Source organism: Propithecus coquereli, unplaced genomic scaffold (genome assembly GCF_000956105.1).
Source record: "Propithecus coquereli isolate 6110/MARCELLA unplaced genomic scaffold, Pcoq_1.0 Scaffold52, whole genome shotgun sequence".
In the NCBI taxonomy this organism is placed as follows: domain Eukaryota; kingdom Metazoa; phylum Chordata; class Mammalia; order Primates; family Indriidae; genus Propithecus; species Propithecus coquereli.
The window spans coordinates 7319114-7345754 of NW_012151063.1; the positions used below are offsets into that span (position 1 = coordinate 7319114).

Genomic DNA, 26641 nt, shown 5'->3' on the forward strand with positions numbered 1-26641 from the left:
AGTGGGTGGCAAAGTGGGATTCTCTGAATCCCAGGCTGCCGTCATCTCCTGTCCGTTTCTGGTTTCCTCTCACTCCAACCCTGACCAAGCTCTCTCAAACTCTTGCACGTCCCCCTCCCTGTTGGTGGAAAGAGCAATGTTTTAAGGGTACCTACTGTGGCCACATGTCACGATGCCATTGTTCTGATTTGTAAGTGAGGAGTGTTTTCTTCTAGAGGCAAATGTATCCATTCTTGCGCTCACTCTGCAACTGTTTATTAAGTATGCCTGTACCTATTGGGCTCTATTCTAGGTGATGGGCTTAATGTAGTGGGGCAAAAAATTTGTCCGAGAAAATTATGAAGTAGAAAAAAGTAAAAGGAAGGAAAAAAGTTATTTCCAACCCCATGACCTAGAGACAGCCACAATTGCTGTTTTCTTTGCTTCTAATCTTTTAATTCTATAGATTTTGGAATTACATTTATTTTTGCCTAGAAGGGGGCCAAGGATGAGGGAATCTGACTTGTTCTGAGGAATTCCTACATGCTCTGCGTTCGAACCTGTCTTCTAGGCCAGTCATCTGTTCTTCCACCCCGCCCAGCCTCCCCCCGTGCACGTACTCATCCGTCTATCCGCCTGTCTGCCGTGGTTCAGCCACCCGCCCGCTCCCCCGGGCACCGGCGGATCGAGCTTCCACAGCGTGGCAGGCACTGGTCAGGGTGCCCGGGTGTATTTTTCGAATAGGACACAGTCAGTCTGTTATCTTGGCACTTAGGACCTAGGTGCTTTTAGAATTGATAGTCACGCCAACCTAAATCAATTGTGGGGAATTTATAGTCGAATGCCTTGTTATGAAAATATACTCCCTGTCTTTCCAATCCACTTATTGGCTGTTTTCTTTCCTACAGGATTCTACTTCAGGAAAAGAGAAATTGTCTACTCATGCAGCTGGAGGAAGCCACCCGCCTAACATCCTATCTCCAGTCCCAGTTAAAGAGGTGGGTTCTCTTAAAGGAGAAAACTGTACTTGATTATCGTGTTGCGGTGCCACGTGCGTGAACTGCAGAGTTCTTTTTAGCTCGGATTTTCTCTGCTGGAATGTGGAAGCTGAAGTGGCGTTAAATGCAGAATGGAAAAGTGGACACAGATTTTTAAGATGCTGACGCGACAGTCGGGGAACATGAGGAGCACCCACTTTGGCGTCAGGATAAGTAACCAGTGCGAAGTCAGATTTATGCAAGGATTGCGTAATCCAATCGATAGCTTCAGGAGGGTGCATATAGGCACGTCCACATTTTTATTTTGGGTTTTTTTTTTTAAGGACATGAATAATTTTAAGATAAGATCTGGGTGCTCCGGAATGGCTCCGTGTTCAAGTGCTCACTGCGGTGGGAAGCGCAGCGTCAGGGCTTTGTCTGTGGTGTTTTCTCAGTTACTCCCCCCGACAGTGCGGCCAGGGGGCGACTGTTACCGGTGCAGTCCCCGGGGCAGGGGGGCTCAGGCTGAGTAACCCGAGCAAGTGTGCCCCCTGTGCCCAGCTAGCGTGCGTTTGACCTGGGACTCGAGCTCAGGCTCCAGCCTTTGCTGTCGCCCTCTGCCCTGTCCCGCCACTCACAAGCAGCAGAGAAGTCCCGCCGAAGGCCCTGCAGACGCCCCGCGGCCAGCGCGCTGCCCGCCGCGTCTCTGAGACCGCGGCGCTCTGTCGTTTCAGCCTGTCCGCCAGCACCCTGACGGTGTCCTCGGGGAGCAGCCGTGGGTCCCTGGCCTCCAGCCGAGGCTCGCTCACCTCCAGCCGCGGGTCCCTGAGCTCCATCAGCTTCACCGACATCTACGGCCTCCCGCAGTACGAGAAGGCCGACGCCGAGTGCGGCCAGCTCCTGCGCTTCGACCTCGTCCCCTTCGACTGCCTGGGACGGGACGCCCCCTTCGCAGACCCCCCGGGCCACCCGGGCTTCCACAGGCAGAGGCGGTCGCTGGACACGCCCCAGTCCCTGGCGTCGCTGTCCTCCCGCTCCTCCCTGTCCTCTCTGTCGCCCCCGAGCTCGCCCTTGGACACGCCCTTCCTCCCGGCCTCGCGGGACTCGCCTCTGGCGCAGCTGGCGGATGGCTTTGAGGTGCCAGGCCTGGGTGCCCTGGACAGACTGCGGGCTCAGGCCTCCGCTTTGGGGGACGAAGATTCGCAGGCCACGGTGTCTCTTCAGCCACACGGATTCCCTGGGGACGGGGAAGGACCGCATGAGCGAGGACCCCAATTGGCCGGGGCTCCCGTGGGTGGAAGTAAGTGTTAATAGACCGTCCTGGGAAGGCAGCTTTCGACCCAGGGAAGGAGAAATTGTGGGCAACCGCGTTGAGGCTGGCTGGCTTTTCAGGTACATAGTGAGCTTTAAATGTAGGAATATTTCATAGGATTAGGAAAAGGAAATACACCTGCTCTAGTCTTTGCAATCTGTGTTGGGGAAAGACAATTGAAATACGCAAAGTGGTCTTTTCTGGGAATTTGGCTGGTTTTTAGAATGTACTTAATTGTTGAAAACCAGGGTAAGACCCACACGGTCCTCCACATTCAGAGGCTGATGAAGATGTATTAGGGCCTTAATGAACTCTGCAGGCTGTGTGCCAACGTGGAACATTCTGTGTGTGCCTGCCTAAGACCAGCACTGGACTGGTTCTGGTTGAAGCCCAGTAGAAATCTCTATTTCATTTGTCCCTTTGACTTCATCTCTTAATTTTTTTGTCCTCAGAATTTTTTTTTTTTAAATTTTTGAGACAGGGTCTTGCTCTGTCATCCAGGCTGGAGTGCAGTGCCATCACTATAGCTCACAGCAACCTCAAACTCCTAGGCTCAAGCCATCTTTCCTGTCTCAGCCTCCCACATACCTGGGACTACAGGTGCGTGCCACCACACCTGGCTAATTTTTCTAGTTTTTTGTAAAAATGGGTCTTGCTATGTTGCCCAGGCTGGTCTCAAACTCCTGGCCTCAAGTGATCCTCCCGCCTCAGCCTCACAAAGTTCCGGGATTATAGGTGTGAGCCACTGCGCCCCACCCCTCATAGTTTTTAAGGATGTCATCCTTTCAAATGCGGAAGTAAAAGTAATTGTGTAATTTCAAGAGCTGTGCCTGTGAGCACTGGTCATGTCTAGCAGATCGATTTCTCTGGGAGTCTGCAAATCGAGGAACATGTGGCTGCATGGAGCTTCACTTGGTTGGTGTTAATTGGGCCCCTCCTTGATTGATGCCAGAGTCTTTCAGCTAATAGCCCGCTTAGAAAACCAAACTACTGTTGGAGAGAACAGTGACCCTGTGTGCTTTTTCACGCCAGCCCCTGGCAACTTTAACTTCCTTCAGTTTTAGAGAGGATCAAGAACAAGGTCTCCCATTCCTGAAGTTCAGATCATTTAATCAACTTCTATTTGCACAGCAAAAATGTTTTAGACATCCCATTTGGGCAAACACTAGATAATTTGTGTAGATCCTGGCTGATACAGTGGATCTCAACCAGGAGTGTTTTTGCCTCCTGCCCCAGGGTGGGGGAGGGCACTTGGTAGTGCCTGGAGACATTTTTGGTTGTCACAGCTGGGGGAAGAGGGGTTGCTACAAGCATCTAGCGAGCAGGGGCCAGGGATGCTGCCGAGCATTCTGCTGTACACAGGACAGCCCCACAAAATGTCAATGGTGCTGAGGCCGAGAAACCCTGACATACTGCTGAGTATTTATGCAGCCAAGGGTAGCAATAAAACTAGTGTGGTGTCGTGTAGTGGAAACACCTTCAGACTAGTAGCTTAGAGGCCAAGATTCTGTCCCCTGCCCTGTCAACTGCTAGCTGTGCATATCCCTGGACTTGGCCGAGTCTCACCTTCCCTGCCCTTAAACGAGGTGATCATTATGGTCTCTTCCATTCGCCATTGTTCTGTTACCCATGAGATAGATCGATTAATAGATTGAGGGACAGGCTGATTGATCTGTGATCGCCCCATCTGTGAAATAGTAGTCTGTTAGCACTCACAGAGGCCAGTATGCTCTGGGGCTGCCCCATGGCTTTGTGGCATCTCTATTACTTTAGCGTCTTTTTCTCTGTGTTTGCAAGCGCGTTTTGGTATCCCCATGTACATTGTTTCTGTAATTCTCATATACAGGTAACCTTCATTGGCTTTGTTCTTTATAATCATAGGGTCATTGCTCTATGTTCGTTCCTTTCATTCAAAAAAGAAAATACGTACTAAGGACCGAACTGCACATCTGTCATTGCTTAAGCTTAACTTTTCTCTTAGTCTCCCTCCTCTTCCCATCAGCAGCTTCTCTTTAAAGGATGAGATTTAAGAATATGAGTCTGGTTATACGTAAAATCCATACAAGGCCCAAGGGCCCCTTTGGGCCAGGGGAGAAGCAGGGTGGAAGGGAGAAGAGCAAACTTAATTTCTTACCCTGATTTCTTTATCTTTCCTTCCCACTTTGTGGCAGACGTTATTGGTTCAAACTTCTTAGACTGGGGCATATTTGTATGCACAACGTTTAGACACTGTCACCAGCAAAGTGGATATTTGTATCACATTGGTGGCGAATTCTTGTGTGTCACTGCCATTCAGTGGTGAATTTTTATATACTGCTGCTGGTGAATTCTTGTGTTGCACTGCCATCTGGTGGTGGATTCTTATATGACACCTGTGGTCATTTCTTGTGTTAGACTGCCATCTGGTGGTCAGTTTGTATTATTGCACGTGTGGTGAATTCTTGTCTTGCACTGCCATCTGGTGGTCGTTTCTTATTATTACACGTGTGACGAATTCTTGTCTTGCACTGCCATCTGGTGGTCGTTTCTTATTATTACACGTGTGACGAATTCTTGTCTTGCACTGCCATCTGGTGGTGGATTCTTATATTACACTTGTAGTGGAGTTTTTAAATAACACTGCCGCCTGGTGGTGGATTCCTGTAAGACATTGTTCTAAGGACACAATGAGTTTTATCCTTAGAAACTGAAATAATTGACCCAGTTAATGGGTCTTGTTGGGTGCTTCCAGAGGGCTGGGTTGAGTAACCAGCTTCAGGCATGGACACAGGGGGCTCCTTGCCTCTCTTGATGCTTGTGGGAACTCCTGGGCCCAGGGTCATGGTAGCTTCATAAAGTTAGATCTTGGTACCCATCGTACTACCCCACCCAGTTATTTATCAGTCATGTTGGAAGCAGTGCAGGCTAAGCTGAGCCCCAAGCAAGTTTTAGTAAGATAAAACTCAGAATCACCCAAACCTGCAAAGCAAGCTCTGAACGATTTCTTCCACTGAGGTTTAAATCAGTCAGAGGGGCCAGAAGGCAGGACAGAGGTAGGCAATGTGCGGTGACCTGGAACACGATTTACATTTTTACTAGCTTTGTCTTCCTTGGATTGTAAGTCAGATGTGTTATGATTTTGGAAGACTTTCCCATTTTCATCTACCCATTAGTATTTGCTAATCAGAATCCATAAAAATCTTGACTTTGCTCATCTATTTATTGATATTTTTATTATATTCATACTCTGTTAAAAACCACTGGCTTAAATTGTACAGTTTTCTCACTTTGTGCTTTTTTTTTTTTTAATCTCTTTTCATGCGGCTCGACAGAAACGTTCACTGTAAGTGGCCTTGGAATTCCCTCATTCACCTTTGTTGCTCCAGCTGTGGGGACATCTTTGTGCAGTGAATTGATGTGTTTAGGATGGCTGGAGTGTGGCCAAGGAGGGTGTATCATATAGCTTCACTTTCATGTAACTTGTCGTCATTATTATCATTACTTCGACATTAATATTCACGATGACTGCTAAAGTTGTGTAGAACTTTAACTACTTACTCTCTCTGTATGTTTGTTTCCAGAATGTAATGGTGTTTGTTATTTTAATATGCCGGCTTCCGGCTTTGTCCACGATGTGGTTTTCATCGTACTTTTTTCGTTTTTATCAGTGTTGGTGTTCTTGGGTCTCAGTGTCTGTCTGTAATGATGAGTAGCTCAGGGATTTTTTTAATGAACACTGGAAGATTTTTTATGCCTTGTTTCCTTAGCATTTGTCCCCATCGTCAACCCCATTGCCTTGGAGCCCAAGAGCAGACTCGGGGGTGTGTGGTGTGGGGTCTTCACGTGCTTCCTTCTCCCCAGGGCACTGCTTGCTCTTGGCAGCTCCAGCTTCTGGCTGCCCTGTGAACTCGGTGCCTCAGCCTGGGCTCCATAAGGATTTGTTCGTTAATTTTCTCTCTTCATTGACTTCCGTTGTAAAGGCAAGAGGGAAGTGTGGTCAGAATTACACCGTCAGGTTGGGTTAGCTGGAGGGGCACTGTGTCAGGGGTCAGGATGTGCAATGGAAGGAGCGGTTGGTTTTGTTTGCTGGGCATTGAGTCAGCAGACTGGCAGGTTCCATTTGCAGTTCAGGGCCGGGGGTTTGGGGTCCCTCCCCGTGGCAGGGAGGCAGAGGAGGGCTGGACTCGGGAGTCCCGGCCTACAATGAGAGCCAGAGGAGGGAGCTCACTTCCATTCCGGGGTGACAGGAGAGAAGTAGGTAACGCCCCCATGCTGCCATTGCTGACTCTTGTCTCTAGGTGACATCGTGAGACCAGTGGCCATGGCCCTGTTTTGTGCACTGTTTAACGTGTTTGTGTTTACTTGTCGTGAGTGATAACTTGGTGGAAAAGAAGGGTGGTCATCCATGGACTCACCATTTCCTTCAACTTGGGAATGTACAGATGTCAAGACTTTGAATTCATGGAGCTTAGATAGCCCGAGAGAAGTGCAGTGACCACAGAGGGACCTGCGTCGTTAACGGTTTTGGCAGGGCGGCGCCAGCTTGGCACTTCCTGTCTTAGTCTGTGTTCTAATGAGCGTGCCCCTCTATGAAACGCTAAGACTTCTGTGCACACGTCCACATTTACTGTAGAAAGATCACGTGCCCATTTCCATTGGTTTTGTTAAAAGGAACTTACTGCTGTGAGGTAAGGGGTAGAAACAGCTGATGAAACGTTAAAAGGGAAAATCTCAGTGGTTGTCTTTGGCCGTTGACTAAAATAGATGTTAAACATGACACTAAGCTGCCCAGTGGTAGTGCCTCCTCTCCCAGGAAGCCAGTTCCAGAAGCAAATCTGGCCCCAGGGACCCGGGGAGGAAACTGCAGTTACTGAGACAGCCAGTCTGAGTCCTGCGTCCTCCCCTGAGGGCCACAGATCTCTGGGGATGTGTTTTTGAAGGATGAGTCTGAGTCCAACTGTGTCCTCTCTTTTGAAGGTCATTAAATTTTGTTAGGCCTTATTTGGGAAATTAAATTTTTTCCCTGGTTGTAAAAGCAGTCTTTTATTGCATAAACATGGAAAACGCCAAGCAGCATAAAGAAAGGAGTAAGAAATGCCACCGCTCGGCAAGCATGGTGCGTGTCCCCATCTGGGCTGGCGTGAGAGCCCTTCTCGCAGTGCATTCAGATGGGCATCTCACCATTGTCTTCGTTCTCTGTGCTCATTGGGGGGGGGGGTAGAAAGAGATTTATGCATCCGGGTGTCTTTCCAGACAGTTCGAAAGCTCTTAACGTAGCCAGAAATCTATCTCTCCAATTTTTCAATATTAAAAAAAAGAAAGTTGAGTGCAGGGTGTTTATATGTATGTACACATTGTGGTGTGTCACAGGAACACTTAGTGACTTAGTATGTGCTCTAACTTAGAGGTCCCTGGTCCCCCATGCCATAATCTCCTGACCTTGGGTACGTCCCTTGTTTGCAGCAGTGACTCTTCGAGAAGACAGTGCCAAGAGGCTGGAGAGGAGAGCGCGCCGCGTGTCTGCATGCCTGTCGGATTACTCGCTGGCCAGCGACAGTGGGGTGTTTGAACCCCTAACCAAGAGGTTAGAAGCTGATTTTGTTGTTTCCTCCCCCCCCGGCACGGACTTAGCGCAATGTTACTGTCAAGCGCAAAAAGGGTCCATACTGAAACTTTTATGTATCGAAACTGTTTCTATATCCAGGGGTAGAACATTTTTCTACCTTCTTTCAACTTTGGGAGGTTGGGCCTTAGAGACCTGCAAAGCAAACCCCTCTAGCTTCTATGTGGCATTTGGAGGCCACAGTTCTACGACAACTTCTTTCTCCCTGGCCCCAAAAAAGACAGAGCTGAACAAGGTGAATCAATGTATGGGAGAGACCCGCTGTTCTGGAAAGGACATTCGCTAGAAATGAACTCCCTTCCGCCCCTTCTTTCCTTAGATATAGGAATCACTTTGCAACGAAGACACTTTTTGGAATTCTGTGCTTTATTTTGTTTGGACATTTCACTTACTGCAAACGTTTTAAAAGTTAATTGTTAAACGTTTTCCTGAATATCACATGTGGTTTTGAAAGGTATATGAAGTTATTTTCTTTCTTTTTTTTTTTTTGTAACAGATAGGGTCTTGCTCTGTCACCCAGGCTGGAATACAGTGGTGAGATCCTAGCTCACTGCAACCTCAGACTCCTGGGCTCAAGCAATCCTCCTGCCTCAGCCTCCCCAGTAGTTGGGACTACAGGCGTGAGCCACCACGCCCAGCCCAAAGTTATTTTCTTAAAACAAAAAAACAAAAAAAACACCAGCTTGTAGGCAGGTACCCAGTGAGACACCCCCATGGATCCGGGGACCTGCCATGTCCTTTCAGCCACTTTACGTCTTTATTTATTTATGTTGCATTTTAACAAAGCTCTCTCTTAAGACGAGAGCGCTTCTACATGACCCGTGGTAATCAGTTCCCTGTGCAACCGAGCCGGGGGGTTTCCGATTGTGCCAGGAGTGAAGATGCCGAGGAGTGCGCCGCTGGGGACACGTGCGGTAACGAAGACCCCCAGATCCACGTGGGTGTCCTGTGAGTACCGAAGACTCCTTCCTTGTTGTTCTGACAGATGGTCCGTAGATGGGGGCTCACGCAGTGGTTCACACCTCTGCACACAGGCCCGGCGACAGGGGGACCCACGTCACCTGGTTGCTGCTCCCCCCACCTTGATGCCCCAACCCAGGCCTCAGATGAGGGCACAGAGGTGGCGGGAAGGAGTGATGGGACAGTGGCTCCATTGCTGTCTTTTGACGCTGAGATTCACAGCTGGGAGCTGTCACCTCGGGGGACTGGGGGGGGGGTCAGAGCAGTAACACAGGTGGTCCGGAAAGGCCTGGGGACGTTTTCGCGCACTCCCATGAGCAGTTGATTCTTTCGCTGCAGCATAGCTAGCGAGGTCCTTCCCTCATCCCCAGAGCAGATAACCCGGTGGCTTGCAGCATAGCACTGTTCGGTTTCGGATCGCAGTTTCAAGAAAGGCAGCGACCGCGGCGCTCCTGCCGGCGGGGCGGTGTGCGGGTGCCAGCAGCTCCTTCTCCCTCTCCCGTTTCTGCAGCCCGGGTCTCTCACCTGGGCGCGGCTGACATGTGGGGCCAGATCCATCAGTCTTTGTTATGAGAGCGTCCCTGACCTCCACCCCCTAGATGCCAGCAGTACCCCCTCCACTTGTGACGATAAAAAATGTCTCCAGATGTTGCAGATGTCCCCTGGGGTAGGGCGGGACAAATCCCCCTCAGTTGACGGCCACCACAGTGTCCGTGAACTCATGGTCGGTTTCCCAGGCACGACGGCGCCAGCGAGTGTCTCCTCGTGCACGTGCTGCAGCTGAAGAGCCCCGCGGGGCTGGCGGTGAAGGAGGACTGCAAAGTGTGAGCGACACCCCGGGCCTGGCACGGCCTCCCGCGCGGTGCCGGGAGGGGAGGGAGGGGGCGCTCGGGGCACCTGAGTTTACAGTAAGACACCAGGATAAATGTCTACCTGAGGTATGGAGGATTGTCTGTTTGTAAAAGGGTCTGGTTAATATTTGAGGCAGGCGAAGGTGACGGAATCAGGCTAGTGCTATGCCGTCAACGCTAAGGAAGTCCCTACCCGTCATTGGCAGTACTTGGGCCGAAAATGTCCTCCTTGGTCCCAGCAGTGGGTGGCGATGATGCAGCCACACCCGGCCCTGTGGTCCTGATGTGCGCTGAGCGGAGTCTGGCTGGGCTCTGGGAGTGCTCAGCTGACGGGAGGAGAAGGAAAAGGAAATATATGGTGGGACCAGTTGGGGTCACCTGGTGACTTTGGCCTTGGTAGTGGGATCGCTACCTTTCTGGGCTTCATGGCCCCAGATAGGTGCCTGACAGAGGGTCCCACTTACCCAGGCGGGTGACCACACCTGTAATGGCCCGTTCAGATCCCAGAGTGGGCCCCCTTCCGGGCGTCTTCTCTGCAAACTAGTCTTCTACAGGCCTTGGGAGGTCCCGGTGTAAGCGGCTGAGGACCGTCCTGGGATTCGGCTCGGCCTGCTGGTACCTTTGCACAGCTCACAAATGTCTGAGCCTTCCTGGGCGAGTTCCAGGCTGGGGCCGAAAGGGCGGGGAAACACAAGGTGCCCCAGCAGGGGGGCTGTGCAGAGAGCCCAGGGGCTCTTGCCCTCCGCCGCTGCCTTCAGTCCTGCCTGCGACGTCTGTCTCTCTGCGGGCGATTGCCACCTGTCTCCAGGGCACACCAGTTCTCTGGGCTTACACTTGGTCGGGAAAGGAGCTTTCTCCAAAGGGTTTTGAAACTCTGCCCACGGGCACCGAAGAGGGCAAGTGCGCGGGTCTGTGCTCCCCCAGGGAGCGCTGCCTGTCTTCCCTCCTCCTCCTGCTTCCAGCCACGTCCGCGTCTACCTGCCCCCGCTGGACTCGGGCACGCCCAGCACCTACTGCTCCAAAGCTCTGGAATTCCAGGCGCCACTGGTGTTCAACGAAGTTTTCAGAGTCCCTGTGCCGTCCGGCCTGCTGGCGCTGAAGTCCCTTCAGTTATACGTGTGCTCGCTGAATCTGCAGCTGCAGGAGGAGCTGCTGGTACGCGGCGGGCCGCGGGCCCCCCTGCGCCTGTCTCTCTCTGTCTTTGTCTGTATTCTGTTGTCACCCTCTGTTCCTCAGTTTTTGTCTGTCTTTGTCTTTCTGCCTTTCTCTCTCTTCTCTTTTGCCCCTGTCTCTCTTTCCCTCCCTTTATCCCGTCCTCCCTTTTCTCGTGGCGAGTTGCTTAGACGTTGTCACAATGCTAAGTGATCTCCGTGGCTGGGAACACAGAAAGGGATGTATTATCTCAGCTAATACTTGCAAAACCCCATGAGATAGCTTCCATGTTATCCCCCCTTTCAGCAGGGCTAACAGATTTAGCAAATAAAAATATAGGGTGGTCAGTCAAATTTAAATTTCAGATGAATTATGGATACTCTTTAAGTATATTCCATGTAATATTTGAGACTTAATTACACTTTTAAAAACTCCATTGTTTATTTGAAATCCAGATTTACCTAAATGCTCTGTATTTTATGTGGCAACCCTAGAACTAGGCCTCCAGAGAGCTGGCGGTGTGTCCAGTGCCCAGGCCAGGGTTTGGAAGCCGGGGGTGCTTTCTCTCCACCGCTGGAGTTTTCCCCTTCAGTCCCGTCCCCTGAGCCCCACAAGAATTAGGGGGTCAGAGTTCAGCAGTGCTTTCTCATTTCAACAGTCCCTGAGAGAATCAGTGGCTCATCAAGTGGCAGAGCCCTAGGCCCGACCCAGCACTCCAGGCTGCCCCTTCTCTGCCACTGTTCCCTTTCGAGCACTTTCTGATTGGGCCAAACAAGTGACCAGGGTGCCACCGCCCTTAGGATCCCCTGAGACCCCTTTCATTGTGCTGCAGTCCTTTTAACAGCAATGAAATATTTCGTGCCTTTTTTGGTTAAGATTAAAGGGTGAGCTTGGTATTGTAAAGGACTCCAGTTACGGTGAAATCATGCAGTGTCTGTTCTGGCTTTGTTTGACACCCCGCAGGGCATTGCTCAAATTAACTTGGAAGACTACGACAATTCCAGCGACATGCAGCTGCGCTGGCACCCGGTCCAGGTCTTCACCAGCCCAGAGCCACCGAGGACCAGGGAGAGCGGGTGTGCGGGGGACAGCTCGGCAGGGGACCCCGCCTCCAGCAAGACGGTACTTGGCCGTGCTATTAGGAGCTACTGCTTCCGTGGCTCTGAGACTGGCTTTTACTTGGGGAAGTCATGCATATCCAGGAAGCGTCCATGTACGCTTAAAGGCAGAATGCCGTGGCGATGAAGATACTGAGTGTTAAGGGAGGTGATAAACGTGAGACACGTCCATGCTCACGGCCACTGCATGAGAATGCCTTTTTCACGCAAACTTGTGCATGGTCACGGGTGGCACGTTGGTCACTTTTGTGTTTGAGCCCTGGGAGCTCTGGAAAAGGCCACACGAATATACGCCTCTGAACGGGGCAGGGTGGGGGCGGTGGCCCACGTGCCGTGCGGCAGAGCTGCGGCAGAGCGGCGCGGCTGAGCGCCCGTCTCCTGCAGGACGAGGTGGCGGCGCTGCTGGCCAGAACCACGGCGCAGCTGCAGGCGGTGGAGAGAGAGCTGGCCGAGGAGCGCGTGAAGCTGGGGCGCGCCGAGGAGGAGACCCTGCAGATGGCGCAGAAGGAAGAGCAGGCCGAGGCCGTGTCTGAGCGGTAAGAGCCAGTCCGGGCCACACCGTCCTCCCCACGGCAGCGGCACGGCGACCTCCGGGCAATAAGCTCTTGAAAACCTGCGGGGAGATGGGGCGGCCGGAGCCGGGCAGCCGTGGCTCTCCCCGGGGTGCGGTTGCTTTGCTCAGCCACACATCTCCGCAGGACGCGCCGCGAGGTTCTTCCGTCCCGCTGCCCAGAAGCCGGGGTTCTGGCCGGGCACTTAGTGCTGACCTGAGCTGTCCCCCAGCTCTTGTGCAGGCCTTCCGCCTTCTCCTCCCGTCCCGGAGTTTCTCTCGGGAGTGGGCTCTGGGGTGACTCCGCTCTGCCAGGATCAGGTACAATAAAGTCACCCGAAGTTGTTGGGGGTTTCGCGAACAGATTTATTGAGATATAGCTATGTGCCGTACAATCCACCCATCTAAAGTGTGTGATTCAGTGGTTTTTAGGATGGTCACAGTCACCACCGTCACCACAGTACATTTTAGAGCATTTTTGTCACTGCCAATGGAAACCCCACACCTGTTAGCAGTCACTGCCATTCCCCTCCCCCAGCCCTTGGCAGCCATGAACCTGCTTTCTGCCTCTGTGGAGTTGGCTGTTCTGGACGTTTCCTTGAGATGGGGTCATGCTTCACCTGAAGCAGCCTGTGGACGAGCCCTCGCTCTGGAGACCTGCATGAAGCAGCCGGACAGCTCGGGAGAGCGAGCTGCTGTCGTGACTGGCTTCTGTCGGTCCTCTCTAGAGCGCTGTCATGTTGCAGAGCTTCCCGCTTCCTCCCAGAGGCTTTGCCTGAATGTAGCTTACAGGGGAGTTTATTTTCAGAAGGGGTAGCGCACAGCAGAGAGGGAGGGCGTCGTGTTCAGGGATGGACAGGAAATAGTTTTCTGGTATCTTCAGCAGGTGCAATTGGTGATAAAGAGAGACCGGTTTAAAGAAAGACCTTGAAGTGTTGTCTTCCCCAGAGCAGACAAATGCCCCTTTACTTTATGAGAGAAGCAACTGTCTTCAATCTTTGGAAAGAAATAGGTTTCATCACGTGCTTCTACCGCTGTGCTCTAAAAGCTGCACAGAAGAAGCCCCTTGGATGACCATTTTGTGGGCTTTCGCAATGTCCCCCTTAGGAGCTGGCAGGCCGACTCGATGGATAGTGGCTGCAGCAACTGCACCCAGACCAGCCCCCCATACCCGGAGCCCTGTTGTGTCGGTGTTGATGCCATCCAGGGACACGCATTTGCTGGCCAGGCAGATCCTTACAGCCCTGAGAAACTTCAGGCCCTGCCTCTTAAGGTAAGTAGGAAATGTCAAGGGGTTTCACAGAGCCCCCCGACATTTTGCTGTGGGATACCAGGCACTGCCCTGGAAGGCGGAGCTCCTTGCCCCCAGATCCTTCATGGCAGGCGCGAGGGGTGGGCAGAGGGGATGCTCTAAAGGACACCTGAGCTGATGGGCTCAGGAGGGGAACAGCGTGGGTGGCCTGCAAACACACACACTTGGCGTTGTGGCATGTGGGGAAGTCATGTTATGCAGTGGACAGTGCTGTTGGATTTGGGGGTGACAGCGAAGGCCACTTTTTCCTGAGATTTGAGGAAAAGACGTGAATGGTCTAAGATCTGTAAAGGGCTTAAAATGAGCACGCCAGGTACGGTAGAAATGTCTGCACTTTAGATCGCAAGGAAAGGCCAGCTGTGCTGAAAAAGAGGACTTTGACTCCTTCACACGCCTGCATGTGCTGATCCATTCCCGTCTTCAGGAAGTTTCCCAAGTCCTGAAGGTTTTGGACTCTTGTAGTTACTCTTCCTCCTTCATAACATTGCGATCAGCAAAGCGTGCTTTCGCCCTTTCTCATTGTCTGATCTTAGCTGTGCTTGTCACCACATCTTCAAGGAGGAAATCTGTCACGTCCACAGTGACAAATGCTGGAGCCCATTGAGGTTGGAAGACGCTGTACCAGTGCTCTTTTGAAACTTTGTTTCCCAAACCGTTCAGCTCAAAAGAACATGTTATCATCCTGGCCCCTGCCCTCACCCTGAAATGCAAAGTAAAATCTGCCCCCCTGGCGGCTTCCCAAGCTGCAGCCCCTACAGCAGGCCTGGAAGAGTTGTTCTGTGCCAGGCTGCCAGTGACTGTCCTTGTTCTATTCTCCGAGACCTTGCCAAGCAACAGCCCAAATCATAGTGAGTGGCCCTGGGAGGCCAGTGTGGTGTTTTCCCCCCCTCAAATTTTAATTTCAAAAACCTTTAAATCGATGGAAAAGTTGCTAGAATAACACAACGAATACCCATATACTCATCACCTAGATGCCCCAAGTGTGTGTCCTTTACCACATTTGCGTTCTGTCTCTGTGGGCGTCACACATACCTCCCGCCCTCAAGAGGGAGGCCAAGATAGCGAGGATAGGTCATTAGCGTACGAGAGTGTTTCATATAGTCAGAGAGGCTGCCGGAGAATAAGATGGGAGGTAAGTAGGGCTCTCAATTTTAGAGAGGCTTGCAATTTTAGAAAGGGTTTACATTTAGAGATGTAAATTTATACTGACATTTTAGAAAGGTCAGGATTATAAAATGGTGCAACTGCTATGGAAACAGTATGGCAGGTCCTCCAAACATTACAAATAGAACTGCCATGTGATCCAGCAATCCCACTTCTGGATACATATCCAAAAGAATCGGAAGCAGGATCTCGAAGAGATACTTGCACACCTGTGTTCATGGCAGCGTTATTCACAGTAAGCAAGAGGGAGGCAACCGAAGTGTCCATCAGTGGATGAATGGATTAACACAGTGGGTCTGTCCATACGATGGAGTATGATTCAGCCTTTAAAAGGAAAGAAATTCTGTCACGTGCTATGCCATGGATGAACCTTGAGGACATCATGCTGAGCGAAATAAGCCAGTGTGTTATTGTAAAATAATATTTCATCTTTGACCCGTTTTCTGGCATACTGCACCTAAAACCCTTAGACTCTCCAAAATAATGTCTCTGTGTATGCTAACAAGCTGACTGCTGGCTGGCAGCCCTAGGTAGCTTCAGGCTGGGGCTGGTCCCCTGGAAAGACCCAGGCAGGACTAGAGGGTTGGGACTTTCAGTCCTACCCTCAGCTCCCGAGGAGGGGAGAGGGGCTGAATGGAGTTGATCACCAATGGCCAATGGTTTAATCAGTCATGACGCCTCCATGATTGATTGTCCTCCAAAAGGTCAGGGTTTAGGGAGCTTCCCGATAGCTGGACACGTGGAGGCTCCTAGAGGGTGGTGTGCACAGAGAGGGCATGGAAGTTCCGCACCCCTTCCCATTCCTTGCCCCGCGTCTCTCTTCATCTGTATCCTTTATAATAAACAAATAAACGTGTTTTCCTGAGTTCTGTAAGCCATTCCGGCAAACTAATGGAACCCAAGGAAGGGGGATTGTGGGAACCCCTATTTTAGGCCAGTTGGTCAGAAGCCCAAAATAACGTGGAGCTTGTGATTGGTTTCGGATGTGGGGGGCAGGCGGATACTGTCAGAACTGAACTGGCGTCTGCTGCGGAATCGATGGTTTGCTTGTCAGTGAGGAGAAGCCCCACACATGTCATCGCAGAATCTTCTGTGTTGATTGCTGTTGAGTGAGAGAATAGAAAAAACACTTTGATTTGTTCTTTCCACTCTCAGAGCCAGGCACAAAAAGACAAACGCTGTGTGATTCTGCTCCTGTGAGGTGCCTGGAGTAGTTACATTCACAGGACAGAGAGTGGCATGGCGGTTGCCAGGGCCGGGGAGGGAGGAGGGAGGAGTTGTCTAAAGGGGCTGCACTGAGCAGGGCCCACTCAGGCCCCTGGCTTTTCTCTGAGAGGTGTGGAAAACTGGTGGGCGGTTTTCAGCCCAGTGGTGACATGATCTGACTTAAGGGTTTTTGGTTAGTTTTTTTCTAGAATAATTTATCGAGGTAAAATTCACGTAACATAAACTGAACCATTTTAAAGTGTACAATTTAGTGGCGTTTAGTACACTCGCAAGTGTCGCACATCCACCACCTCTGTCTAGTTCCACAGCACTGTCATCGCCCCGAAGTAAGGCCTGTCCCCATTCAGCAGTCGCTCCCCATTCCCCTCCCTCTACCCCCTGGCAGCCACCAAAATCTCCCTTCTATCTCTGCAGATTTGCCCATTCTGGATGTTTCGTGTAAATGGAATCATATAACGTGGCATTTTATGTCTGAGCTCGTTCCCTCAGCTTAATGTTTTCAAGGCTCATCCACATTGTGTCATGTGTAAGAAGTTCATTCCTTGTCATGGCTGAATGACATTCCCTTGTAAGGACAGAACACATTTTGTTGATCCATTCACCCATCAGTGGACATTGGGGCTGTTTCCACCTTTTGGCTATTTGAATAGTGCTGCTACAAACATTTGTGCGCAAACATTTGTTTGCACACCTGTTTTTAGCTCTTTGGAGTATTTACCTAGCAGTGGAATTGCAGGGCCTGACTCTGGTTTTCCTGGGATCTCCCTGATTGCTGTGTTGAGAAGAGAATGAGGGGCAGGGGGGTGTGGAATAGGGGAGACCAGTGAGACCCCCATGCACTGATCTGGGCGTGAAATGATGGCGATTCAGGGGAAGGGCTGCCAACAAGTGGTCAAAACCCACTTGATCTTGAATATAGAGCCATCAGGATTTGCTCTTGAACCAGAGATGGGGCATGCGAAAGAGATCAGGAGTCAGGATGACACCAAGATGTTTTTTGCATGAACAGATGGAGAAGTAGAGATCCCTGTGGGGGGGGGGGTTGGGGGGAATATCAGCGGTTCCATTCTGCATGTGTGACATGGGACACGCCAGTTAAACCTCCAAGTGGAAAAGTCAGGCAGTGGTTCCCCCTGAGTTCAGTGCTCATGTTACAGAAGAAGCCACGGTCATGGTGCACTACTCCCTAGGTTGACAAGGAAACCAACACAGAAGATCTCTTCCCAGAAGCAGCAGCGAGTCTCCTGCAGGAGCGGCCCAGCCGCCGGGCCCGGGGGGCCCCTTTTGTTCGGAGTAGCACGATCGTGCGATCTCAGACCTTCTCGCCTGGAGCACGAAGCCAGTATGTTTGCAGAGTAAGTTGGAATTCCTTTGCGACCTGTCTGGAACATACTCTTTTTTTATTCTCTTTGTTATGTTTCCTGTTTTACTATTTATGCCAAAAGACACATGTAGTCGCACAAATAACAGCAGCGAGTGAGCACCGTGGGCGCGTGGGATGAAACCGTGTTGTGCAGGCGCCTCCTGCTTTCTCGCATGCTCAGCAGATTCTGTGTTTCTTCAGGATTCCCATTCACTTTCCCCCAGATTTTCAGTGTCGCACATGCGTCGGCTCATGCTCAGTAAGTGGGGTGAATTCTTTCTCCATCCATCTGAGGAGCAAGTCGAAACAGGGACTGTGTTGAGCGGGCCGAGGTCTGGGGAGCCGGGTGCTCTGGGTGGTGAGGAGGCCAGGAGGGGGGGCAGCAGCCTGGAGGGGTCTGGGCGCTGAGGCAGGGGGCTCTCACCCACGTGTAAATTCGCAGCCCGTGGGCGAAGGTGGGAGACAGATGTTCTCAGCCTTGACTGCACCTTGCAGTCAGATCATGCTGCGGCCTCACCAAATACTGGTGCCCGGGGGCCACCCCAGAGATTCGCCATGGGTCACGGTGGGGCCTGGGCAGCAGAGCTCTTGGAAGCTCCCAGATGGTTCTAACGTGGGAGAACCACCCAACCATCTAATGCGAGGTGGAGAGCCCCAAGCAGGTGGAGGGGAGACCTGAGCCATGTGGTCACTGAGGGCAGGACAGCATGCAGGAGGTTGGCTGACAGCAGCAGTGTGACAACAATGGCACAGACTTGGACAGAGAGGCCTTTTAAGGATGACTGGTCGTGACACAGTGGCCTGGATGGGCCGTCTGTGTTGAGGGCAGCCTTGACCCCTCCTGCACCTCTGAATTGCGTGTGTTGACGAAAGCGCCTGCCCTCGGATGGGGCTGCCAAGGAGCTGGCTCCATTCGGGCCAAGCGAACGTCAGGTCATTGGAGCGAAAAAGCCCCTCAGACCCTTGGAGGAGACATCGGAGTTGCAGTTCAGGGATCTCCGGTCCCCCGCAACCCCCGCCCTAGGTGCGGTAATTGGCTAGGACACACAGAGCTCAGAAAGCTGTCGTGTTCACGGGCGCGGTTTGCGACAGTGAGAGGCACAGACTGAAGGCAGCGGAGGGCGAGGTCAGGAGATGGCAGGTTCCAGTTCTCTCCCAGCGCAGTTGGGCGGACGGCTCTTATTTCCCCCAGTAATTACGGTGACAGCACACGCAGAGTATTGCCAACCAGGATCGCTCACCCGAGCCTTGGTGTCCAGGGTTTTATGGGGTGTTGGTCATGGAGGCATGGTGGTGGCCTGCAGGGCTCACCTCAGTTCCCAGCCCCTCCAGAGATGGAGCTGATGGGTCAAGGTCCCCACCTAAATCACACCGTTAACATCGAATGTGGGCCTGGCCCACGTCCCCCGGGTAAGCCAGGACACTTACCAGGCAGGACATTCTGGGGCCTTAGACTTTGCCCCCAGGAGCCGGGCAAGGTGACCCCTTTACTGCACAGGTGTGAACAGCCGCAGCTGGCGGCCTAGATGGCTTGAACTGCCCCTGTGCCATGTTCGAGAGACCCGCTGCTGTTCCGGCAGATCTGAAGTGTCCCTGCTGGCAGCTGACCTGCTAGCACAAGGTCCAGGCCCTCCCGCCCTGTCACACTTCTGCCGCGTGCAGGCTGACGCTGGAGTGAAGGGCCACATGCAGACGGAAGGCCGTCCCCTCAGCCCTCCTCCTCCCAGGCTCTTGCCGGGCCAGCAGGGCGTGGCTCACGACTGCTTATCGAGGAGGGGCGCGAAAGAGGCCGGCACGTTGCTTACCCAGAGAGAGATGGCCCGGTCCTGTGCTGTGCTCCGCACTCAGTGGCTGCGCTTTTAGAGGCCTCATTGCGTGTGCATGTGTTCGTGTGAACGCAGGGCAGGAAGGTTGCCGGGCCAGTGCATTTCCTGAGTGTGTCGGGTTAATTGGCCCAGAAAATGAAGCCACAAGGCGAGGATGTGGCTTTCACACAGGAACACACTGATCCTGAGGTGACACCCTGCCACCAAATGAAATCTGTAATGACTCGGCTCCCATAAAGAAGGCATTCTTTATTCTGCATTTTAAAAGCAGACCTTGTACCTTGACTGACACAGTGGCACTTGGTGATATCAGCTTGTCTTACTACCAGGAGTGAGTCTTTTTTGGAAAGCCATTTTTTCCAGTTCTGGCCAAAGTCAGAAATATGACAAATGAGAACGGTTGATAAAAAGTGAAACATGGCTGCACACGGTGGCTCACACCTGTAATCCCAACACTTTTGGAGGTAGGAGGATCACGTGGTTAGGAGTTCAAGACCAGCCTGGACAACATAGTGAGACCCTGCCTCTATAAAAAATGTTTTAAATATTAGCCAAGCATGGTGGCACGCACCTGTAGTTCCACCTACCCAGGAGGCCGAGGCAGGAGGATCACTTGAACCCGGGAGTGTGAGGCTACAGTGAGCTATGATTGCACCACTGCGCTCCAGCCTGGGTGACAGAGCAAGACCCTGTCTCTAAAAAAACCAAAAAAGTGAAGTGTGCTGAGGGCAGTGCGGGCCTTCCTGAGAGCCGCACACGATACCGAATCGTAGTTGGTATCCATAAAACGAAGATTTGGTTGACTTCATAAGCCTGGAAATGGGGTGGAGGTTTTGTTTGTTTTTTGTTTTGTTTTTCATTTTACCTGAAACTCTTGTTTTAACTGAAACCCAAAGACCTTGTAAAAACACCAAAAGTCCTAAGTGTGTTTGAGCACCTGGGAAGGAGAAGGGAAATAATCCCATTCCTAGTACACACAGGGAATGAATACTGAATTTCTGAGAAATTGTTTCTGAACATCATTTTTTTTGGTGCAGCTTTATCGTAGTGACAGTGACAGTTCGACGCTGCCCCGGAAGTCCCCCTTTGTCCGAAATACTCTGGAAAGACGAACCCTTCGCTACAAGCAGGTGTGTGCCATGTAAAGGAATATGGAATCTATGTTTGCCCTGGGAGTCATTTTTACAAACTTTAAAAGATAATACTTTAGGTAATGTTTACAGTCATATTAATTAAAAGGAAACATTTTAATTTACTTATTTACTTAACAGATATAATGTCATAATGTCACTAGTATTTCTTAAGATCATATCATGATTTCAGATAATTCATGATCTTTACATTCTTAAACGTAACAAGTAATCAACCATGTCTATGTAACTGGCTCTTTCTTCTTTTTTCACAAAAGAGTATATATAGTTTAGAAAAGTTGAGTTTTTTTTTAACATATAGCATTCTTCTACATAGGTCTGCTCTATGGTTTTTCATTTTCTTTACTCACCACATTTTTTCTTCACGTCATGCCAGTTTATAAAGTTTTAGTGCTTTTAGTTTGTAAGCTAGTAGGTCCCTGTCTTTTCCAGGCAAGGATCCTTTTGAACATGTGTAGAAAAAAAATCCCACATTTCCACGTGGTGGTTGTGTTTAGAGTAGCTGCTGGCTGAGAATTAGAAGAAAGTAAACAATTCAGCTACAAAAGTGTTTCTGAGAAGCCACACTGTGGACCGTCTAGACTGGATCATTCTGGGCTGTGGGGCCCGCCCTGTGTATCGTAGGGTGCCTAGCAGCACCGCTGGCCTCAGCCCACCAGATGCCAGTAGCACCCCCCACACACACCGGTTGGGACAACCAAGAATGTCTCTAGGCATTGCCAAATGTCCCGTGGGGGGCTAGATCGCCCCTGGTTGAGAACCACTGAGCTCTGCTATGAATTAAGCAGTGTTTTAAAATGAATTTGTACTTGTTAAATGACGACCCATATTTGCATTTAAATTCTGTGTACGTGCAAGATAGTGTTGTGCGTGTGAAAAGCACAGTTATTCTGCCACCGACCGGCGGTGCTGTGCTCGTGGGCTGCGGCCGCGGCGTAGTGACTGCCCTCCCAGGGTTCCGTTCCCCATTGGATGGTAAGTGCTGCTCTCAGCGCCACGGACAGTCCTTTCACCTCTTGGGGCTTGTTTGAACATGGCGTATTTGCGTATTGGGGCTTACATGGGGAGGAAAGTTTTTGACAACTTATGTGGGTACGTGTGTATACTTTTTAAACGAAAAGCACTCATGGTTCGTAACATTTTTTCTCCTTGTACAGTAGATCATTAACATTTTTCCATGTCAATATACTTTTTCAACTTTTTACAATGGCTGCACTTTATGCTGGCATTGTGATTTATTTAATCACTGTCCTGTTGTTATAGATTTAGGGTTTTTGTTTTTTGTCATAAACCTTAATTGGACCACTTCGCATGTTGACAGTTGTTGCTTTTCAGATGCAAGTTTGCTTTAGACATATATTATCAAATGGTACTTCAGAAAAATGGAGCCAATTTTGATCCAGCCAGCCCCATATAAGAGCATCTGCTGCTCCACACTTTTGCAAATACATAGGTCATCATTAAAGAGAAACAATTTGCTGTTATTAACCTTGATATTGAGCTAGAGATTTACATTCATCTTGCCCCAATCCAGGTGTTTCTCTAACCTTGGGCCATGCTTAGCGAAATACCTGTGCCTCACCTGTCTCCTATTTATTGGTTGTAGAAGAGCCTTCTAGAAGGCCGGGCCTGCCCTGCGTGGGGCCAGGGCGTACACTCACGGCCTCTGTCTCCTGCAGTCCTGCAGGTCCTCCCTGGCCGAGCTCGTGGCCCGCACGTCCCTGGACCTGGAGCTGGATCTCCAGGCATCGAGAACGCGGCAGAGGCAGCTGAACGAGGAGCTCTGCGCCCTTCGGGAGCTGAGGCAGCGGCTGGAGGACGCCCAGCTGCGAGGCCAGACTGACCTCCCGCACTGGGTGCTGCGGGACGAGCGCTTCCGCAGCCTGCTGAAGGAGGCCGAGAGGCAGGTGAGCGCCCAGCCTGCCTGCTCGTGGCATGGCCTTTCGTCCAGTTGCGCGCGGGTTCTGAAATGAATGTCTCTGGTGATGAAATTGTAATTTGAATGGTCCAGGAACTTGTCTTATGGAGCCAGTGCTCTCCCTCGTGGGCCGGGAGGATGCCCTTTGCAGTGGAGCCAACATGCACTTTGGGAGCTGGATGAAGGATGCACGGGCCCTCCCCATGTGGTGGGGGGAATGTTCTGGGTCCCAAGTCTGCCTCCAGCCACCCCTAATGTCCCTGTGAAGAATTCCCTGTGGGGCTGGATGAGGGCCCCTCCCTGCCCCCGACTGGTGGATTCTTCTGGGCTCCGGGACTCGGAGCAAACTCATTCATTCTTGCTTAAAAAATAGCAATAAAAATGTCTTATGCATGAAATGTTGCCGTTCCAGACACGGCAGAGCAAACTCGACTACCATCAGGAGCAGGCAGCGGAGAAGATGCTGAAGAAGGCCTCTAAGGAGATCTACCAGCTGCGGGGACAGAACAACAAAGAGCCCATCCCAGTGCAGACCTTCAGGTATGGGAGAGACGCAGAGTTTTGCCGGCTCGCTTGGCACTACTTGCTTCTTACTCCTGTACCTTTGCTGTGACAGCAAGTACAGGAAGTGTTGAAAAAACCCATGGAAGTCGAGAACAAAACAGGAGTCCACTGTAACCAGCACCCCACTACCAGTAGCCTTTTCTCCTGATCTTTTTTTCTATGCACTTTTCTTCATGTCACCTGTAGCCATGATGTGGGTTCAGTTTTGCATTTAGCATTTTTAAATTGAAAGATTCCCTGTTGCAGCGTAATCCTTATCTTGTTTGACTGTAATGTTTCCTTTAGTAGATGCAATTCATTCAACTGCTCTATTTCGTAACATGCTGCTTCTTTCTAGACGTTTGCTTTTGTAAACAACAGTGATTTACATACATATACATGTCACCTTTGCTTTTTAAATTAACTTTTGATGGAAGCAAAATCTATGTACAGCGAAGTGTGCTTATCACATGTACGTAGTCCAGCAAGTTGTTGAAAACTCAACGCGATGAGACTTGAACATTATCGGCACTCCCAGATTTCCCAGCACTCAGTGGTTCTTTGAGTAACCACTGCCTTGAATTCTAATAGCATAGAGTAGTTTTGCCTGTTTTTGTTTTTTATGAGGGGATTTGCACAGATATACCTGTATTCTTTGGTGTCTGAAAAATTAAGGTGAAATTCGTATAGCATAAAATGAACCATTTTAAACTGACAGTTCAGTAGCATTTGGTGCATTCAGAATATTGTGCAAACACCACCTCTATCTAGTTCTAAAACATTTTCATCACCCCCAAAGTAAACCCTACACCCATTAAGCAGTCACTCTCCACTCCACTTTCCCAGCTCTGGCAGCCACCAGTCTGCTTTCTGTCTCTAGGGATCTGCCTCTTCTGACTGTTTCGTATAAATGGGATCATACAATACGTGGCCTTTTGCATCTCGCTTCTTTCACTCAGCAGAATGTTCTCAGGATTCATCCATGTTGTAGCATGTGTCAGTGCTTCACTCATTTTTATGGCTGAATAATATATGCCTGACTTTTAGCCTTAATTTTTGTATACCCTTAATATTCATATAGTTTCTCATTTTTTCAATCATTTCTTAATAAAACAAATATTTCCGGAGCACCTGATACATACCAGGCACTGTTCTAGGCACTGGAGATAAACCCCTGCTCTTATGGGGCTTCATAACCTATATTAAAATTTGGAGAATCTCTACAAACAGATGTGCTGTTGGGGATTTAAACTCAACTTATTCTTTGAGTAAGAAAAGTCATCACTGATGCGAGAGCTGGCAGCTTTCAATATCTCAGATCTGCCACTAACCTGTCATTCTTTCCAATCCCAGGGAGAAGATAGCATTTTTTACACGACCAAGGATTAACATACCTCCTCTCCCAGCTGACGACGTTTGATGTAGTGCATTGTGCACATGAAGTATTTATCTGCCTGTTTATTTTCATGAAGTTCTTAGACTAGCTAAATTCGTCTTTAAAATATTTGTGCAAAGCTATTAATATACACATTTTGTAAAAAAAAAAAAAAGAAAACCACATATATCTATACATATATATTTTATAATAGTGACGGCAACAAGGCTTGGTTTTTCCTTGTTGTGAAATCGACATCTCTGAAGACAGGTTATTTTATAAAAGATCAACTATCGTGTTAAGAATGTACAGTTTTTATGCTGTTTTATTTGACTTAAAGGCTGGAAGACAGAAACGAAGTGAGTTCAGGCAAATTCACTGTATTGTAATTTATTTATAGTACTTTTTTTTCCTTGAAGGAAAATACTGACTTTAAGATGTATTTTAAGACTGAAATTTTGTTCTTCAGTATTTGTCATGCAGTAGAATGGAGCTTGGGGCCGATTTTGTTTTTGACACCTGAAATGCAAACACTATGTGCTAAATTCGTCACTTGTATCAGTTTCTCATATGTGCATTTACCACACATATTGTACACGTTCACTTTCTTCATGTTATGTCAAGATGTCACCTGCAGCAGTTCGATCGTAGTTCACAAGCACGCGTGCGCTGCAGAGGCCAGTCTCCCGTGTGGACTGCGCACTGACCGCTCCTCATTTCTGTGTTGTCTTCTGATGCATCTTTCTGTGTCCCCATGGGTCCGAAGCAGGTGACAGAGCCTCCACGTCCCAGGCTTCAGCCTGCCTGTCCACGGTGGCTGTCCACGCTGCCCGTTCTCTGACCACGGGCAGCCTGCTTCCCACCCGCCCCGTCTGATCGCAACAGACTAGGAGGGTGGTGGGGAACTCCTGCCACACCACTGTGTCATGAAGGAAAGTGAAAAGGGAACTGGGAAGGCCCGTTTTCAGTGCCTCTGTGGGTGAACATAGCAGTTACAACATAGACACGATCACCTTTACAGGGGGAGGGAAGGACGCGGGTAACTGGAGTTACCCAGTTGCAGGAGAGTATTTGATTTAAATGAGAACGCCCCCGTGCTGCAGTCTACCCAATGTTCCTCACGAAATCTGAGAACTAGCTCATGAGGAAAAAAAACCTTTTAATGTAATAAAAACATGCCATTATTCTTTTAAATGCCAAATGATATAAATATTTTGCCTAATATGTATTTATTATCCACGAAATGCACTCTGCTTCATGACACCTCGCATGAGTGAACGAGGTGGGTCACAGGAAATGTCAAAGAAAACAGAACTCTCTCTTCCTGGGTCTTTCCTCCCTTGGAAATGTCCCTTTTAATCAGGTTTTTCCTCTTTCCCATCAGTCTGTAACCTCCCCTTGTATAACCCACTTTCCTTTTTACATTTATTAAAAATGAATTTTGTAAAAGCATTTCATTGACACGCGACCTATCATAGACAATGGAATTTGTCAGTGGTGGTAAGACTGAAAACTCTATGCTTTTCACGGCTGTTGTCTCTCGCTATGTATTTCTGCCTCTGGTCTCGCTTTTTTTTTTTTTTTTTTGGCCAGTTCCTTTTTATATGTGCCCATCACAGAAGTAGATAGACAGCCCCAAAGTGCCCATGGGTTCTTAGGCGCTGCGGAGCACGCCATCTGTCTAGGCCCCCGGCTGTTGAAACGTTCAACTCCAGCAATGAACCCTTGCGGGCTGCACCCCAGGGTGTGCGGGGGGACAGATCGTTGCTGCCTCGGGCGCGGGGCGAGCCCCTGGACGCCAAGCCCGTGGCGCAGCGGCTCTCTAAGCGGGCTGGGGTCTTGAGGCAGGCACCTTTTCCACCAAGCTCCTTCAAGTCGCAATGTGAGGGAAACCCACTGTGCCAGTACAGAAAGCCCCACACAAGTGTTTTCAAATCAGTTTCACTGCCCAGTTTATGCAGATTTCTGTTTGGAGTGCCCTCCTCCCTGTCCCACTAAGGTTTTTCTAGAAGAATCCCACCGCTGCCCTGCAAGAAGCAAAGGCAGCCCTGCTTCGGGGTCAGTCTGAGAGCACTGTGCTTGCCACCTTTCCCTTTTGCCTCTCCTGGCCCCTGCCGGTGTCTGCTCTGCAGCTGAGCGCAGCCCTGGGAGGGAAAGGCAGTCGCGCCAACGGCGGCGGAGAGCGAGCGGCGGTCTGCGCAGGCGCGTGGCGCCGCACCCCACGGTGCTTCTCGTTCACAACGCGGTTCTGCAGCTTCTGC

The 26641-nt window shown here is 50.2% G+C and overlaps 1 protein-coding gene across 2 annotated transcripts in view; it reads left to right on the forward strand.

Moving 5' to 3' along the window:
- Positions 1-24843, forward strand: part of WWC3 (WWC family member 3) — a 73560-nt gene extending 48717 nt beyond the window's left edge. Inside the window, exons 9-22 of one of the 2 annotated variants that reach the window (XM_012656832.1) lie at positions 888-977; positions 1691-2256; positions 7711-7831; positions 8669-8818; positions 9568-9654; positions 10644-10836; positions 11797-11955; positions 12336-12487; positions 13609-13774; positions 17395-17559; positions 20431-20523; positions 22224-22451; positions 22875-23002; positions 24359-24843. In XM_012656832.1, the coding sequence (XP_012512286.1) occupies positions 888-977; positions 1691-2256; positions 7711-7831; positions 8669-8818; positions 9568-9654; positions 10644-10836; positions 11797-11955; positions 12336-12487; positions 13609-13774; positions 17395-17559; positions 20431-20523; positions 22224-22451; positions 22875-23002; positions 24359-24425 (2365 nt within the window). In that variant the 3' untranslated portion in view covers positions 24426-24843. The remainder of the gene's footprint in view (positions 1-887; positions 978-1690; positions 2257-7710; positions 7832-8668; positions 8819-9567; positions 9655-10643; positions 10837-11796; positions 11956-12335; positions 12488-13608; positions 13775-17394; positions 17560-20430; positions 20524-22223; positions 22452-22874; positions 23003-24358) is intronic. The other variant, XM_012656833.1, reaches the window with a different exon arrangement.
- Positions 24844-26641: the final 1798 nt, after the last annotated feature.